General features: G+C 37.6%; 1 protein-coding gene across 1 annotated transcript; it reads right to left on the reverse strand.

The window, feature by feature from the left end:
* Nucleotides 1-20: 20 nt before the first annotated feature.
* foxn1 (forkhead box N1) lies at nucleotides 21-13,469 on the reverse strand. The gene is made up of 9 exons (XM_088427711.1): nucleotides 13,453-13,469; nucleotides 10,673-10,811; nucleotides 8,982-9,170; nucleotides 8,695-8,790; nucleotides 8,461-8,591; nucleotides 8,121-8,217; nucleotides 2,188-2,395; nucleotides 1,692-2,123; nucleotides 21-748 (listed from the first exon to the last, which is right to left on the reverse strand). Exons 2-9 carry the CDS (start codon nucleotides 10,790-10,792, stop codon nucleotides 456-458), a joined length of 1,566 nt encoding a protein of 521 aa, XP_088283837.1. The 5' UTR covers nucleotides 10,793-10,811; nucleotides 13,453-13,469; the 3' UTR covers nucleotides 21-455.
* Between the last annotated feature and the right edge of the window lie 5,367 nt (nucleotides 13,470-18,836).

Genomic DNA, 18,836 nt, shown 5'->3' on the forward strand with positions numbered 1-18,836 from the left:
ATTAGTCATGTAAAAAGCAAACTTTGATTCTTGGGTTAACATTAATCTTATTAAAAATCCACTATAACTAAATGAAAAAAATCAACAGACATCAATTCAATTAGTCACATAAAATGCAAACACTGATTCAAGGGCATCTTAGCATTAATTTCTATAATCTGTGGTTCAAGTTTGCACAGAAAACATTATCTTGTTCTCACTGCTTGGACTGTCATTTTTCTCTCAAAGAACATGTGTTGTTTTTGATATTATATGGAAATGTATGGTCACACAAGCCATGGGAGCTTTCCTTTGGTCTGGGGAAGAGAGGTGAACACATTTGGAAAAACAAAAATTTGAGGGCTTCATGGTCACACATCCAGTGGAGAAGCCGCTTGCTACCATAACGCTCTTTCAAATCACAGTCATTTCAAGGATTTACAGAATATGAAGGTGTTGATAATGACATAAGCTCCTTACACCAAAGATGAAGTGCAGCAGGTCAAATATAGCGAAAAACTGTCTGCTGGATAAACATCAGGATGCCAACCGCTTGAATAGGCATGTTGTTTCAAGCTCTGTTCACTTGATGATTCATCAAACTCCATTTGACAGCGACCCATTGGTGCTACCGGTGAAATCTCATTGGCAAGCGGAATGGCATCTACACAGCTGGGATCAATACAGGATGCCTCCAAGCCAGAGGTGATGGGCACAGTCATGGGTGAAGGCATCAGACTGCCTTCTTGAAACTCCTCCCACAGGTTACCTTCAAAACAAATTGATAAGTGTGTTGAATCGAAAAAAAAAAAGGCTAAATTAAAATGTACACGTTTTCAATGACAGGAATGGAATAGTGGAAGGAAAATAAACCCTGTTAACCTTTAATTTTGTGTATAAAAATACTGTAGTTGTGCCTGCCTATTCATCAAGTGAGAAATTTGAGAACCTAGACAATTTTTGTTACCTATATATATCTGAATTTAGATCTATGAGGAAGCTGTTGTATTTCTTGGCAAATAAACACAATAAATGCCCCCACGCTGAATGACTGTATTCAGTTAGAATGTAAAGAAGTGGCTCTGGTTTTCCAATAGGGAGCAGTTCTCTGTATTGGTTTTGTCCGGGTGCTGTGGTTTCCTCCCACATTCCAAAAACATGCATGGTCGATAAATTGGACACTCTTTAAAAAAATGTCCTTAGGTGTGATTGTGAGTGCGAATGGTTAGTTGTCTTTGTGTGCCGGTGATCATGTACCCCTCCTACTCGCCAAAAGACAGCTGAGACAGGCTTCAGCAGTGTTTCTGCCAAACAAAAGGATTTGTTTTTGCCATGCGAAGTGTAATTATGATAAAATAAGGATTGGTATCTTTTTTGACAGTCCTTGCATAGACAAACCTTTAAACCTGTATAGATGCTGTAAAAGAAAAAGTAGTCAACGGTTGTTGAAGATTGTTTTTTATATGCATTTTCTTTGTGTCGATTTTAACATGGATAAGTATACTTACACAATTATTTGAGATAATAATCTTAATAATAATGGTTGGCATGGCAAATGGGGGGGGGGGGGGGTCTCTTTCCTAGGTGGGGCTTTGCAAAATATATAGTAATTGAGAAACACTGGATTAATGAAAGGAGCAGGTCATATGTAGCCCATAGGTAATAGCTTAACCACCCATAACTGACCTGTACATCACACTTCTACTGCCTACCTTTCAACTGCAGATCAGTCAGGCTGGGGTTGAGTATATCCACATCATAGGTATCCTCCTCCGATTGCATGTCCTGCAGGCTGCTTAGACCAGCACTGAAGTCATCTTGGTGGGTGGTGCTGTAGGCAGGGGGCATCCCTGTCGCGATGTAGTTCATGCTCCCATGGTGGACATCGGCAGGGTGTTGCTCATCACATGGAGAGTGAAGTGCTAATGAGTCATTAAAATGGGTGTCGTTGACGGGCAGGAAAGATTGCTCTGAACATGGAGGAGCGCATGAATACTGCGGACCACAATGAGCTCGGCTGGATGGTTGACCATGTCCTGGGTTGGAGGATGTTAGCATGGTGCCATAAAGACTAGCAGGTCTGGTGTAAGGCGGCGTCGATCGGAGCTTCTTGGGCATCTGTCCAAGTAGATGGTCTAGGTCTTCTGCAGAAAACAAACATGACGGTGGTTTCAATTCATTAACTTTTAAGATGTTTTGGAGTCCCACCTGGTCTCGCCATGCTTCTGCGAATGCTGACGGGGTCTTTGCGGCGCCACTTGTGTAACTCCTCCTGCATTTTATCCACCTTGGCAGGATTGAGAGCCCACAGACATCCTTTCCGAGAAGAGTTCCCATTTTTGCCCTCTAACTTCTCAAAGCTTTTGTTCAGGGAGAGATTGTGTCGAACAGAGTTCTTCCATCCATCAGGGGCTGTCTATGATGAAGCAGGTCAAGGAAAGACACTTAATAAGCTTCAGACTGACAAAAACATCTGGTTATCCTCAACAAGATTGCAAATGAGCTGGAGCCCACCCCGGCCGAACTTTGGCCAAGACTCAACTGGTCACAGGGCAGATGCATGCCTTATCACTTGTCTCCACGTCACATTTTTATGCAGTTATTATTTTGTCATATAATGTAGATCCGTGGCTGCACAGTGGAGGACTAGTTAGCATGTCCGTCTCACAGTGCAGAGGTCATAGGTTTAATTCTACCTTGCCCCAGGCTTCCTGTGTGGAGTTTCCCTGTGCTCGTGTGGGTTTTATCCGGGCACTTTGGTCTCCTCTCACATTCCAAAGACATGCATGGTAGGTGTGTCGGAAACTCCAAATTGCCCTTAGGTGTAATTACCAGTGTGAATAGTTGTTTGTCGCTTGTTGTCCAGGGTGTCACCCACCTACTGCCCAAAGACGGCTGGGATTAGCACCAGCAAGTCAGCGACCCTAGTCAGGATAAGCGGCTATAGAAAATGGATGGATGGAGGTATATCCAAATTTTGCTGTGGCTACATTGGATTTTTCGATATAAAAGCCTTCTACTTTTCCACTTCCATGTCCTGTCTGCTCCTGGGTCCAAATCGTCATCATCACATGACAATGTGAAGAATAACAACCATTCACATTCAAACCTATGAATAAATTGGACTCTTCACTTATGCTAATGATTGTTTTGTGAGTGCACTTTTGACTGTTAAGGAAATGCCAATTTGCACCTTTAAAATATGTTTGTGTGTGTGTGGGTGTGCGTGTGCGCGTGCGTGTGTGTGTATGCGTGTGAGTGCACGTGTGAGTGTGTGTGTGTGTTGTTCACGCAACAATACATACAGTACATGGAGTTGCAGGTGACTTAAAGTGAAATTTCAAAATGCAAATAACCACTATATTTCCCTGTCATAACTAAGTATTTCAAGGCACAAAGTAATAAAAGGCTCAGGAAAACAAAGGTAAAAACTCACAAGGACAGCGAGGAACTGGCAAAATTATAGGAACGATTAGAGCGACACAAGGACAACAACCGTAAGTTTAAGACAACTGGAAACAAACTGGGAATTAAATACAGTACACTAAACACTAATTAGGAAATGTGAAACAGTTGATACACACCAATGACAGTTGGAACAGATCACAATAATGAGGGCTGACACAAGATTAAAAAAAAAAATCGGAAAATAGAACAAGAACCCAAAACGAGATCAACAGAAACCCCAATGCTAACTCATAACCAAAAATCCCAACAAACAACTGAACAGAACAATTACAGGTGCGTTTAACAATAACATCCAAACCTGCAGCAGTGTTTATAAATAAGACCAGTCACCTGAATATGTCACCAGAAATTTTTAGTAAGCGTTGTAAAATCCGATTACATTTTAGGAATGTCGAACAAATCTCACAACAATCCACTTACACAACACTTCAACATCCCCCCTTATTAACGTATGACAAGAGATGACTGAATCTTTAATGTTTTCCTCATTCCTTTAAACTGAGTCATTCAGACCTGAATCTCTGCAATGAATCATTCATCATTATGGATGAAGTAATTAGAGTCATTATGCTACACAAAAGCTGAAGATAACTAATAGCAACTGGCAAAACCGGATCCTGAAAAAACAGCTAATTAATATTTGAACAGTGGGGAAAAAAATAAACATCCCTGTTTTGCAGTCACAGGAACTACGAGGTAAATGGTCTTGTGGTTTTTTTATATTAGGTACTCAAAGCTAACTAAGGATGACGCAGCATCTGTAGTAGCAGGGGGTTCAAAATCTTGCTCAAGTACACTTGGATATGGACACAGTGGTCAGAGATTAAATGGACTTTCATTTACATAGCGCTTTTCTACCTTGGCGCTTTACACTAACTAGTCATTTACCCACTGATGACACAGCATCAGGAGCAATTGGGGGTTCAGTGTCTTGCTCAAGGACACTTCGACATGGTCTTGATGGTCGTGGGATCGAACCCACAGCCTCTCAGCTGGGAGACGACCACTCTACCATCAAGCCTCTTAGTTAAGAGACAACCGCTCCACCACGGAGTCATGCCGCCGCCATACTCGGCTACTGCGTTGCCTTCTCCTAACTGCAGTACTTGGAATTATGCGACTACAATTATCACGTTGCGTTGAAAACACTGAAAAAAAAAGGGTTTGTTGGTTTTACAATGAAAACATGAGCTGCTTGCATTTACAGTAAATCATGTCTCACCGACATGAGCATGCTTTTGATTTGTGTAATTGAGTGTTCCCTCTCTATAACGAGGTTCCCGTGTTGCAGCCTCGCTGACTGTTTCACACATTTGATATTAGAGCAAATATTTGTCTACATTCTACAAAGGTTTAAAGTTTGAGAGTATTGAAACTATTAAAAACAGTGAGAAAATGTTGATGCTCGTCAGGGATAAAATCATTAGGTGTGCAATTTGTTCTTTTACATCTTTAAAGCATATATACAAAATTAAAAACATGTTAAGCAAATTAATATTAAATAAAAAAAAATGCATCCATTCATTAATAAATGAATGAATTGATTAATTAAATATGAAACCAATAAATGAAAGGACCTACAGGATAATAAATGACAAAAGTTATAAAACAAACACTATATATATATATATATATATATATATATATATATATATATATATATATACAGTCAGCCCCCGGCTTACGAGCACCCTGATTTGCGAACAATTCGCCTTACGAGCGTGGATCAGGGAGATTTTTGTCCTCCGCTTACGAGCAAACCTCTCGCCTTACGAGCATTCCGACAAACCAGCCATTGAGTATGTAGAAATGTTCTCGCCTAACTGCGTCCACATATTCAGCAGTAGCGTCATCTTCAATCATTAACAGACACTTGTGGCGGTAACGTGAACGCTATTGGTCTTACAACCTCACACTGACTGTCTCACTCACGGTGTCTAAATATAATTACCATTTAAGTGTAGTGTTTGTACAGCTAAAGGGAAAAACAGCTGACATGAAATTAAATGTGCCGATTGCAGGACAAAGAATTGTCATTGGTTTAAATGTGTGTTTTTTTTTAATTAATTGTCAATACATTCCAACCGTTTAAAAAAAAGTGCGAATAATTATCAGTCAGTCAAGGAGACGCCAATATGCTATTGGTCGATTAAGGTCACCCGGTCTCACTCACGGAGATGCTATTGGCCGGCGTCACACGTCAATCACAGAAATGCCGATATGCTATTGGCCGAACGCCTTTATCTAGCTTGATGGGACAGGATGGAAGAAAGTAGAGAAAATGAGTGAAAAACGGAATGTTTTGAAGACTTTGCAAACTTTATCTGTTAGACATAGCTTCTAAAATTACTACGGTAAAGGAAGAAATAAGAGGATGATGTTTTAGTATCTCCGTGATTTGCACCCTGACTGAAAGAGTTACTGTAACACTGTAAGACCAATAGCCTAGCTGCGTTGCCGTATTAACTCAAAACGTTAATCACTGCATCCTGTTACGGGTGAAATTGCAGCGCTATATAATGGTTGCTTGATAAAACTGCATGTCATGTTAGTCGGCGATCTCCCGGCATGCTTTGGGACAGCGCCATTGTTGCAATTCTGTGAGATGAAATCAACAGTGATCTGACGCTCGAACAAGTTATAAGTGTGGTGCCTAGTCAATACAACACACACAACCTCCCCTCCGCCTCCACCCAGCTCAATTCACGTCGGGAAAAACAGCTGACATGAAATTAAGTGTGCCGATTGCAGGACAAAAAATCGTCACAGGTTTAAATGTGTTTTAATCAATAAGATGTCAATACATTCCAACCGTTTAAAAAAAAAAAGTGCGAATAATTATCAGTCAGTCAAGGAGACGCCAATATGCTATTGGTCGATTAAGGTCACCCGGTCTCACTCACGGAGATGCTATTGGCCGGCGTCACACGTCAATCACAGAAGTGCCGATATGCTATTGGCCGAACGCCTTTATCTAGCTTGATGGCACAGCTGGTTGGGATGGAAGGAAGTAGAGAAAACCCTGACTGAAAAAGTTACTGTGACACTGTAAGACCAATAGCATATCTGATTTACCGTATTGACTTTGAACATTCATCTCTGCTCATTTCTGCTTATCTCAGCCCAAGTCACGTCTTACCAAAGGTAAAAGTCATTTTTCCTTTGTATTTGTTATTTAATGCAACTGTACAGCAGATTATGTCACTCAATATTAACATATGTATACAGCGTGATGATTTCACCTAAGGCTTCTGCGCGTTGCACGCATTCACGAATTAACATGGGTTTGGATTGCCCGCTATACGAGCAATTCGAGATACGAGCGTAGCCGCTGAACGGATTAAGTTCGTAACCCGGGGGCCCACTGTATATATATATATATATATATATATATGTTTATTTATTTATGAAAAAAGGCAGTCATGTTGGTGAAACTTGATGTTAATGTAAATACTTTTTTAAGTCTAACAAACTCTTTTTCAGTGTATTTATAATCTAATAATCCAATAATCTAATAATCCAAAACAACTCTTTTTTTTTTTGCTCTTCTTATATTAAAAAATAGGGTACATAATTTATGATGCAGCTACAGCATATGATAAACATGTTATAGCAAGATCTCTAATAGTGAATCAAAGCTAATAAGTAGGTATGGGACGAGATCTCTTGCGATGAAATCTCACGAGATCGTACATCACGAGATCTCTCGTTCCCACATGCCACGAGATTGATTCCCTTTTCACTTTTTTGTAGGGATGGATCGGCTTGAGTGCTACACTCAGTTGGTATAGTAGTACAGTAGGTGGCGGTATGCACCTAACCATTGCTTGCAATTCGCCGTTAAATGAAAAGTAGAAAGTAGAAAAACACAAGAAGAAAAAAGTAGAAAGTAGTACAGGAAAATACACGATGGGAAAAACAACAAAAAAACAGAGGAATACCTGATGATCCGATTACTTTTACAGTAAATCATCTGTGTGGCAATGTTTTGTTTTTCCAATTGTGGAAAAGGATAGTAACAGTTAGACTGGTAAGACAGTTTGGAAACGCTACCAGGAAAAAAGGCATTTGCAGTACTACCACCAGAGACTCTTTGAAAGCACTGTCGAAAAAGCAAGCAACAATAATAACTGAAACTTTTCTTGAAGCAGTGTGTGAAAAGAAAATGATTTATTTTGTTGATTTTCACTTATTCTGAGAGTTCTCAGCTGAATAATTTGTTATTGCAGCAGTATATGGAAAAACCGTAGTTTATTGCATCCTGCTCAATAAAAATATATCAACTAGAAATGGAAAACTTTAAATTCGTAATTTTTATATTTTTTGTTTTTTAAATTTTGCCAAAATCTCATCATATCTTGTTCTCATGGACTCAATCTCATGAGATATCTCGTCTCGTGGGATTTATATCTCGTCCCATGCGTACTAATAAGCACTATTGTCATTAGGCTTGTACAATTTTGATTTCTGAAAACAAAAGCTGACGTCTGACTGGAAATTCCCCTTTGACATTCTAGGCGCAACTATGGCAGCTCTCTATGACTTAAGTGGGAATCTCCCTCTAAAACTAAGTATACAGTGAATTGTGTTTTTGTTTATTTATTTGTTTATTTGTTTGTTTTTGTTTGTTTCACTTTCTCTTTTATTGACTTTGTTGACCTGTAGTGTTGTACCTTAAAATAGGGAAAGTTATCAGTCATGAAGCTGTAGATCTCACTGACAGGCAGGCTTCCAGTTTCACTGTTTTTCAGAGCCATGAAGATGAGAATGCTGCAGCCACACAGAGAAAACATACTTCTAAATCTGAGCTATTGCAAGTTCAAGACAAAATGGGCGTATTTATAACATTGCTGTGTGTACTGTGTTATATTGGCATTGTTGTCTCTAATAGACATCCGCGTATTACTGTTATGCAGCAGTTGATTGCATGTGATTTTCACCTTGGTGTGTAGCAGTAATTTACTAATTACTGTCACATGACAATGACTATGAAGCAATGAATTTAATTGTCACCTGTATGAGTAAACAGGCTTGGGAAATAAGAGCTGTGAGTTGTTCCTCTGATCATTAGGAGACGAGAGGGAATGAAGAGAATAATTTGGCTTGTTGGAATGCTCCTCTGTATCGTAGGGCCTTGTCGCGACCTGTACAGAACATACGGGGATGATATGAATGTCTCATATCATCTCTCTTTAGTCAGATTATCTTGCAACACTTATCAGCTATCAATCATTGCACTTACTGTACCTCTTGCAGAGGGTTGGCGGAAGTATAGGATAGATAGCACTGGGAATAGGAACAAGGAGTCTCAGCTGGTGCAGCTGGTAGGTCAGGGTAAGAACACTGGAGAGATCATGAAAGCACAATGTTGCAACAAAATATACACACCAATCTTCTTGCTCCATGTGCAAAATGCAGACAGCATTTGAGAGTAAATTTAGGATGACATTATTTACGTATGAATGCTTTTTGTGAGGTTTGTGAAACACTGATATAAACCATAAATATCTACGCAGCACTATTATTCTTGTCACCTGATCATCGAAGGTGGATTGTTCCCATTGTGTTTGCGACTGTCGTAAGTACGGATGGAAACGAGATGCGTCGACGAGGCCCTCTCGTCCCGTTCCGTCCGTGTCGTGCTCTCTGCTCACAGGTGCGTGCCTTGAGGTGAGAGGGGGTCTGGCTTGCGGGATCAAGCGGACATCATCGCAATCAGCTGTCTGTGGAGTACAGTGATGCATCATCATAAACAGAATGTGGATCCATTCGGGGAAATGACATTGCCACGTTGAAGCGGTGCTCCCCAAGGGAACGTATTGGATAACATCAGAACAAACTGACTTGGACGTTTGATGAGTTTGTCCGCTCTGAGATGAATGTCAAGAAATGAAGGAAATTGATCCCAATACATAAAATCAAACTTTGGTGATGACGATTCTGTTAATTGCACGTGCACGAGTTTGAATATATCATACATTCTCTATGACAAAGTCAATAACCCCTTTCAGACTCAAAGTAAATGTGGATGTACAGTATACTATTTTTTTGTGCAAATATATCTACATGATCAAAATGTATAAATTATAAACTACTGTAGTTAAGCAGGGAACTACTAATGTTTAGTAAATATTTTTTGACTTGAATACACTGTACTTCAAAGTCATTCAAATGAGTTTGTAAATCCGTTCAAACATGCTCAAAGCCGTACTAATGTATTAATAAAGTCATACCAAAGTGTTGGTGAAGCTGTTCATTTTTGGTAAAGTCATTGGAAGATATTTGGTAAACCATCGGCCTGGTGCCAATAACAGGATTTTTCCTGTTATGCCACAGGGTATTGACAATCACATGCGCACAGTTGCACATTTCTGCACATAGGAAAGACAACACCCTGTGGCATTATGAAAGAATGTCATTTTAGCATTCAGCCTAGGTTTTAACCAAATAGTTCATAACTTTACCTGATTTGCTCAAATGACTTTGCGACAGGTGGCACGGTGGAAGAAGGTTTAGCACATCAGCCTCACAGTTCAGAGGTTGTGGGTTCAATTCCAACTCGCTCTGGCCTCCCTGTGTGGAGTTAGCATGTCCTCCCGGTCCTTTTCGGGTCTCTGGTCTCTTCCCATATGGATGGATGGATGGACGGACATTGTGCTACGTTCAGTTACCATGGCTCAGTAAAATAGGTGTACTCCATATTGGCAGTTCTCTGCTTCCTTCCTAATTTGCTGAGGCTCCGAAGCTTGTGTCGAGTAATGGGAGAGACGTGTTCATGAAGTATGAATCAAGACGCGCTTCAAATGAACAAGACCCGGAAATGATGACTTTTGAGGCCTCACTGGTCCATGAAGCTTTGAACCATGTGTCACCCAGTTAACTGGAAAGCATTATTGCTTCATGAAGCTTCATTTCACCATCACTGCTGTATCATACCCACAGTAATATGAAATATGCAAAAACAATATAGATGAACATTGTGACCAGTAGGTAACAATGATATTTATTACATTTATTTTGTTTCATTTTCTACAAGAAAGTTTAAGGTGATTCCAAAGTTTCGAAATAGTGATTGCAAAGCTACTGACGACTACGAACTGTGATAGGTTAATAACTTAAGTCAGCAACTGAAATATTCAAAGTAACATTTAATGTTGACAGTTAAATGTAGGCCTTAATGTAGAAAACTAAACAATAACTGTGTCATCTTCATTGTCCTCATTACCTGTGATGCCGACTGCTGGCAGGAGGTCCCAAAGTGCTTGTGTGAGGTGTAAGGTTTGGCTTGAGGAGTTGAGGCTTTTGACCCGTCCTTGCTGGGTGAAAACATTGGAGAGACAGACATTCTGTACCAATATGTGATTCTGAAAACAATAAAAACAGGGACATTTAATGTGATTTCAAGTTTAATTTACTTTGTTGCTGATGATGTTTTTTTTCTGTGAATGCTCAAATTAAAGCATTTTCCCTATCTCTTTGCAATTGCCTGTACACCTCAGATGCAATATTTTGTCCGATACTTTTCACAAGACAGTTAATCTAGTTTGACAAGTGCAGGTTAATAAGGGGTAAAAATTGCTAACTCGTGTGTTATCTGATCCTGGCAGAGACTGGAAACACGTGGCCAGTCAAGGTAACCTCATCTATTTTACATAAAGGAAATCCATTCAAATGCCAAAAAACCGTGACTTTTTGGTCATGCGACACCAAAAATCGCTGAAGCGGGCAAGTGAAAACAGGGAGGAAAAGCAACCCAAGTGCTTTTTGTTCACATGTAAGGAGGCTAAAGGGTCACGGTAGAAATGGAGAGTTTACATTTTGTGCTGCCAAGGAACAAACACCCTTCTGCCTGACTGACGCGCTGTCACCAGCCATAACGCATGCACTTAGGCATCAAAGTTCATTTGATGCCTGATAGGCCTGGAAAGAAAACTGAAAGCATGAATTGTTTATTTATATATATATATATATATATATATATATATATATATATATATATATATATATATATATATATATATATATATATATATATATATATATATATATATATATATATATATATACACACACACCATCTGAACATGCATGTTTAGCACCATTGCATTTATAGAAAACGGATGGATAGATATTTTTAACACAACATCGATAGAATACTGCAGGGTTAAATATAAGTTAAAACTCAAAATCAATATTTTGATGGCATCTTCTTTTGTCTCTCTTTGTTTTGATTGATTGATTGATTGATTTTTTCAGTGAACATATAACACATTTCATGTAGTTCATATTTAATGACAGTAATAAGTACTAAATGATGCATTATATTACAAGTAACCTGCACTGTGTCTATTTATATATATATATATATATATATATATATATATATATATATATATATATATATATATATATATATATATATATATATATATATATATATATATATATATATATCGAATCGCACATCACAAATATTTACACAAGATCTTATTCAATTTATAAATAATGTTATATTTTCAATACTATATTTTTAAAACTCTTTTCAGCAAAGCCATTGATTTGCATCTTTTCAGTTCTATTTTATAATTGTTCTATAAATTGACACCTTAAACAGACACACATTTGCTTTACCAGTGGTCTAGTGGTAGCTTGCAAAAAAAAAAAAAAAATGCAAATAAGCCGCACTGGACTATAGGCCGCAGGGCTCAAATCATGAGATAAAAGGTTACACTTATAGTTCGAAAAATACAGTATATATATTTTAATTTTTTTAAAACAATATTCCAACTTTGTTTGCATTGTTGTTTGCATTGTTATATTGTTTGCAAATTTGCGTAATAATGTATTAGTTCGTTTAGCAAGTAAGGGGAACAAATTTTGAACAATCGGATATCTGTGGTGGCCAAGTGAGATCATCATTATAAACAGAACACTTTCCTCAAAAATTGTATATACGGGTCGGTTACATAAAAAAAATGAAGAGCTAAGATGTTGATTTCATCATGCCATTCATTGTGTACAAACTATTGAGTTTTGTTGATCTTGTTCAGACCAAGCCAATAAAACATTTTAACAGAATGAAATTTGCTAGTGTGCAGGTGGGAAAACATTTTGTCAGAATAGTAAGAATGGATTCATTGCACATTTGCATTACACATCTCAGGTTCATGGTTTGAATCTCAGCTCTAACTTGTAGGTGCCAATGTCAGTATGAATGCATGTTTGTCTTTGATCGAATCGCCCGGTAACCAGTCCAAGGTGTACCCCACCCAGAGGCCCCAGCTCATTTGCGACTATAATGAGACGAAGTGCTAAAAAAAGTGTCTCTCTGGATGGATGGATTCACAGTTGAAAGTGAAAGTTCATCCCTTTGCAACTTTCACTACAGCGAAGACTCTCTTTAAGATATCAATTCAAATGGTCAGTTCATTAACAACTATTGCAGAATGCAGAGACCTGATACAGTAACTATATTGATCATTTCATTTTCTCCAAGCATGCAAAACTTAAAACATGCATGACTGTAGCCCTCGAGAACCGGGTTTGGACACCCTTGCCTTAGAGGCACCTGTTTAAATAATACACTCAATAAGTGAGTGTAAGTTATGTCAAAAATGTGGCTTCTTTTGGCCTTAGGTATAATTCCAGGCCCGTCTTCTGAGTAATACAATAAATTAAACATTTGTTACCAGCGTTTTTTGGTGGCAGAAACCAAGAGGTCTCCAACACCAAGAGGTCTACATGTTGTATACACACACACACACACACATATATATATATATATATATATATATATATATATATATATATATATATATATATATATATATATATATATATATATATATATATATATATATATATATATGACATATATATAACTTTTTTGTTTTGAAATTGTTGAAGTTTCAACGAATGAACTGCAACAGCGGATGACAACCTTCCTCGACATCCTGTGACTGAGCTCAACTGATTAAAGAAAGACAATTAAAACTGGAGACTCACCCTCACTTTTAAATGTGATGCTGTCCTCTTTGGGCCTCAAGCCTTCAAAATCTCTCCAAGGCCCCAACACATCCAGGGTCCAATTCTTACAGATGTGCTCTTTGGTGTGCAAATTGTCAAAATGTGCATTCAAGCTGTTGATGGGCCAGTTTTGGATTTGACTGCACGTAATATCGTCGTCATTCCGCGTGCGCGTGAGTGTGCATGTATGTGGCACTCGTCCAACTAAAGACAGGAATGAGATGAGAGATGAGAGACTAAGAAGACAACCTGCTGTAACAGGTTTTTATCGATGTATTAGTTCACACACTGGCAGCCTTTTCTCCTCCTCGTGTGAATGCAACACAAGATACACCCGGTCATACACGGCCAGTGGCAAAGGGCACCTGGCACTGTGACGTGCTATTAAAGTGAATTCCCAGACGGTGTAACAAAACACATAAGGAGAAACCAGCTCAGTAATTCAGGAACTCTTCACTCAATAGCCAGTTCCTTTGCTGCATGCCTAACGAGATGCTTCTTTTTGCTTGAGACCGCATATTTATAAAATGCAACTTTTAACATAAACACAAGCCATTTTAAAACTGTTCTAGGGTCAAATGACCAGAAGGCAGTGATTTAAATAGCCGTTTTGAATACAAGAGCGAAGTAAGTTAACCACTCCATTCTGAAACTACAACCTACTCAGCCTTCTATGACAGGTGATGGTGTTGTCAAGTTTAAGTGGAGACGGGGGCTCACTATAGGTGAATAGACAAAATTGTGTTTTGAACGTTCCACACAACTGTCATACACATGAAAAGAAGTTAACTGCTTCATAATGAAAGGTAAGAATGTGACACAGTGCCAAATATGCAGAATGAGATTCTTGTGTTTTCCTGGGTGGTGAGGATAATCACCTATCCGCCCATTGTCCTCGCTACTCATCTTGTTAAGTGCCAAAAGGAGCTGGCACCTACACCAGCTGACTTTGACCCAAAAGGGAAACTACACTTTCGACTGGTTAACACACAATCCCGGGTTTGCTGGAGAGAGAAATATTACCATACTCCTGCATTAACAATTGCACTTTGGCTGGACTGTTGAGAAAATCCCTCATATGACTTATGTGACATCAAAACGACTGAATGATTTATAATTCAGAAGTCACCAATCATTTTAATGTCAGCAAGGATATCACATTATTAAAATTGGGATGTCCCACCGTTTTTCCACTGCAACATTTACAACTTTCTACCTTGAACATACCATGTCCTCGGTGAGAAGGCGAGGCAGTGACAGAGGATTTATTACATGCTGAATAAACTTGTGTTAGTGAGGAAGGCCTCCTGCCGGGGGCTCTTTTCTGTTAAAGTTCTTAAGAAGGGCGTAATCTGCAAGGTTTACTGAAAGCCTTGCTCTCTGCACTAATACTGTACAATGTACATCATTTGTCTTCTTTAATTCAAAAACTGAATTTTAGGTATGACTGGATATTACTTTAGGATGAGTGTCAGTAAAATGGCTTTTGTCCACCAAAATCTGATCAGTGAAATTGCTGTAAAAGGTGCTTATGCCAGGTAAAAACTCATTGACTAACACATCCCACTTTCATGTTGTAATATTGTGATGCTCCAAATATGTAATGTCCAGTGCTCATTTTACCTCTGAAAATTGTTGGGTCCCCGGAACTCGCAATACTAAAAAACTATGGGTTCCGACAGAAATATTTGGAGTCCCAAAAATTGCGCAATAAAGGGGACAAAGTAAGTCCAAGGTTCAAACTGCATTTGCAAGACGTATGCAAAAAACAACAACAGATATTAACAAATGTCACAATAAAATTTGTTATAATAGATTGAACTTGAACATGTAACTTCCATCATCATCTTTGTCATATGGCAACCACTGATATAATAATTAATTTTGGTAGAAAAGTCTGCTTTTTACTTTGCGTTTTCGTTTGTTTAGTTTGTCACTGACAGTAAAAAAAAAAAAAAAAAAAAAAAAAAAAACACTTTGTTTTGGGGCCTAAAGAGCATTTTAGAAGGGGGGGGGCTGTGAAAAAAATATATGGAGGAAAACCTATTCCCAAGTGGGCCAGACCAATAAAATCATGGTACTGTATACATTTATATAACTTTAAAAGAACAACTTCAAATCTAATATCCTTTTTTAATACTGCCCAAAATAAAACAAGTACAACCTCTATTAACTGTCAAATATTAACATTACTGTTAATCATAAAACCTTTTAAGTTTTTAATTTATTAAAAAAGAAAAATTCAGCTGTTTTTTTTTTATATTTCACAAAATCATCTGGTGGTCCAGATTAAACCAATATGCGGGCCAGAACCGTTTGACACCCCTGACCTAGACACTATATGTCTCAACTAACACAAACTTAATGTTATTCTCAGAATTGTCATGTTTTCATGCTGTTGAAACTCACTGCAAATTCCCCCAACGTTAACTAACTTGTCATGAACTTAAGACAGACTTACTGTATGTTGCCTAGCTAGCTAGCTAAATAACTAAGTGACAAATAACGTTCTGATATCCATCTCAGTTGCACAAGTCAGTTCAAAATAATATTTATAACACGTTCATTTCGTTGAATTTACCGATGAGTTCCTCTCCTGTCAATCCTTTGTGCACCCACATAAGGAATGTTAGCTACATGGGAATAAACTACCATATTAATTAGCCATGTGGGCATTGTTTATGAAGATTGAATACAGTAGCAATGAATATCTATACTAATAGTATGAGGCATGTGCGCTCTAAAGGGAATTAGTTTTTATTGATGAAATTTTTACCCGGGCACTGCAGATTAGTACTGTGATGTGGCATGTGCCCAAGTGACATCTGTTTGGTGATGCGGCTGGTAGTAAAGAAAGTCAGACAATACTTCAAAATAAAACATGGGATGTCATTGCTTCGATTGTATTTGGAAGTTACTCCTGGAAGCATGATTGTGACAAAGATCTATTTTTGGTATCTACTTGATTACGACTTGATTGTTACAGGCCAGGATTTATGTAAACAAAGATGTGATTTTTTTTCCCACAACATAGAAGCAAAAATGGTGAACAAAGTTGTCAAAAATGTTCTTAAATCGTCAAGTTTGATTGTATAAAAGAGTAGATAGACAAGAATTAATTTTTTGATGTCAAAAAAACATGCATCCGAGGGATATATGTTGCTTTGAAAGTATGCGCAAAAATTATCCATTGGGGACGCAGGCAAACGAGAGCGCAAAAGATGTTGAATATTTTAAACATGTAAATATATATAAATTAGCCTCAGTGAAGAAAAAAGGTTGATGGAATTTTTACTTTTACTTCATTCTGACTCCAAAGTCTGAGAAGGTAGAATGAATAAATATAATAAATGAATTAAATATAATTAAATGTACGGTCACAAGTCTGATTTAAATGTCAGAATTAAGAAAATAAAGTAAAAAATATTGAATTAAAATGAGAAATAAGAAAATAAGGTGAAAATTCTAAGTTTATATCATCCAAATCATTTTCCACAATTGTGCTTGACTCTTTGCATTGGTCAATCAATGCAAATTATCACAACAGACATGTAAATTTGGGGTTGTGATCTCACAATTTGTGAAAGACCTCAAGGGGCGCGAGTACTTTAACAAGGTTGCAAAGTCACTGTCAAAGCCATTTGCTGTACTTTCCTATGAGTAGAACTACACTACAGCGTACTGTGAGCGTTTCATCTTTAACACTTAACAAATCAAAAAACAAATTATAAGGAACGGCTCTAACAATGATTTACTGTAGTACAATTGTACACCTCTGAAAACGACGATAATATGAATTGTTTAAAAAAAAAATAGCTTTGTCAGAACAAGCCTTATGATCGCTCGCATTGGATCCTTTTCAATCATGCAGGTGTTGTGGGCGGTGGATGTCCCGTCGATTGAAGGGCATGAATGAGCATGTTTGTCACTCGTTCAATTCTTTATTTGTATGAGTTTATAATGAGCTGCAATTTTGTAACCGGGAGCACTAAGGATAGATCTAGAAATTAAATTCCATATTTTATGACATCAGACATTTTAATGGTCGTATTGAAAGTATTTAAAGCCCCTGTGGCTGCAAGAATACTTCATTTTTTGGCACAGGGGCAATTTGCATGAATTTAGCAACCACTTTGCTGTTCGCAAAGGTGTGTGTGTGTGTGTGTGTGTGTATATATATATATATGTGTGTATATATATATATATGTGTGTATATATATATATATATATATATATATATATATATATATATATATATATATATATATAAAGATGGTATAGGGAAGTTATTTTTTTTTTTGTTATTTTATTTTTTGTAATAGGGTCTACCAGCAGCAACATCCTCGCTTTAACAGACTGAACATGCCTGCATGTTTAGTCCCAACATATTTATAGAAAATGGATGGATGGATGGTTTCAACACTAACAGAATACTGTTAGTTAAATAACAGTTCAAAATCAAAATCAATACTTCAATAGCATCTTTTTTTTATCTCTCTTTGTTTGATAGATTATTGTAGAACATAAAAACACATTGCACATAATTCATATACACAATCATAAATACATGAATAAAATCATATATACCGGGTATTGTATATAAAATTTACAAATTTACCCAAATCATTCTATTCAATTTAGACATTTTTTTTATTAATGTATTTTGAAAACTCTTTTGAGCACAACCATTGATTAACATCTTTTCAGTTCTATTTCATAGTTGTTCCATGAATTGAAACAAACAGAAACGCACACTTGCTTGCTGGTGGCTAGCAAAAAAATGATTAAAAAAAAAATGAGATAAGCCGCACTAGACTATAAGCCTCATGGCTCCAATCATGAGGAAAAAGTCGCGGCTTATAGTCCGAAAAATACGGTACATACATACATACATACATACACACACATACATGTACAGTATATATATATAGACACTGTACTCGCACTATGATGAAAACACAGCTGTTTCCTCAAATGGGATTCTCACAGCTACCAGGTCAATGGGGCAAAAGAGTTCAAAATTGTTAAAGAGATAACCTCCAATACCAGTGAGAATGACAATAAGACCAAAATCGCACAAGGTGATAAAAATGTTTGCAATGTATCAGAGCAAAGACCAAAAAGCATCAAAACTCAAGTTGTCTTACCTCTCTTGAAATATACTCATTGCCACGGCATTAGTGTCAAATGTTGTCCATCAGCATTCATCAAAAGAAGAATGAGCACGGTTTGACAAAAATTACCATTTTCAACATTTCTCCGGCATTTGGCAGACACGTGGTCCACTGCCAAAGAGCTCAATGAAATGATTTCAATCAGTTTTCCACAGCCAAATTCCCATACAATCAGTTTGCTTCATTCCC

This window comes from Hippichthys cyanospilos, chromosome 11, assembly GCF_059441005.1.
Source record: "Hippichthys cyanospilos isolate Australia breed blue-spotted pipefish chromosome 11, RoL_Hcya_1.0, whole genome shotgun sequence".
Classification (NCBI taxonomy): domain Eukaryota; kingdom Metazoa; phylum Chordata; class Actinopteri; order Syngnathiformes; family Syngnathidae; genus Hippichthys; species Hippichthys cyanospilos.

Excerpts from the sequence above, each read along its gene's own strand:
- foxn1 (XM_088427711.1), bottom strand. The coding sequence starts at position 10,792 with ATGTCTGTCTCTCCAATGTTTTCACCCAGCAAGGACGGGTCAAAAGCC. Across the intron at positions 8,592-8,694 it reads CCGCCAACCCTCTGCAAGAG|GTCGCGACAAGGCCCTACGA; the intron begins GTACAGTAAGTG and ends TGTTCTGTACAG. Across the intron at positions 2,396-8,120 it reads ATAACTTTCCCTATTTTAAG|ACAGCCCCTGATGGATGGAA; the intron begins GTACAACACTAC and ends GCTTCATCATAG.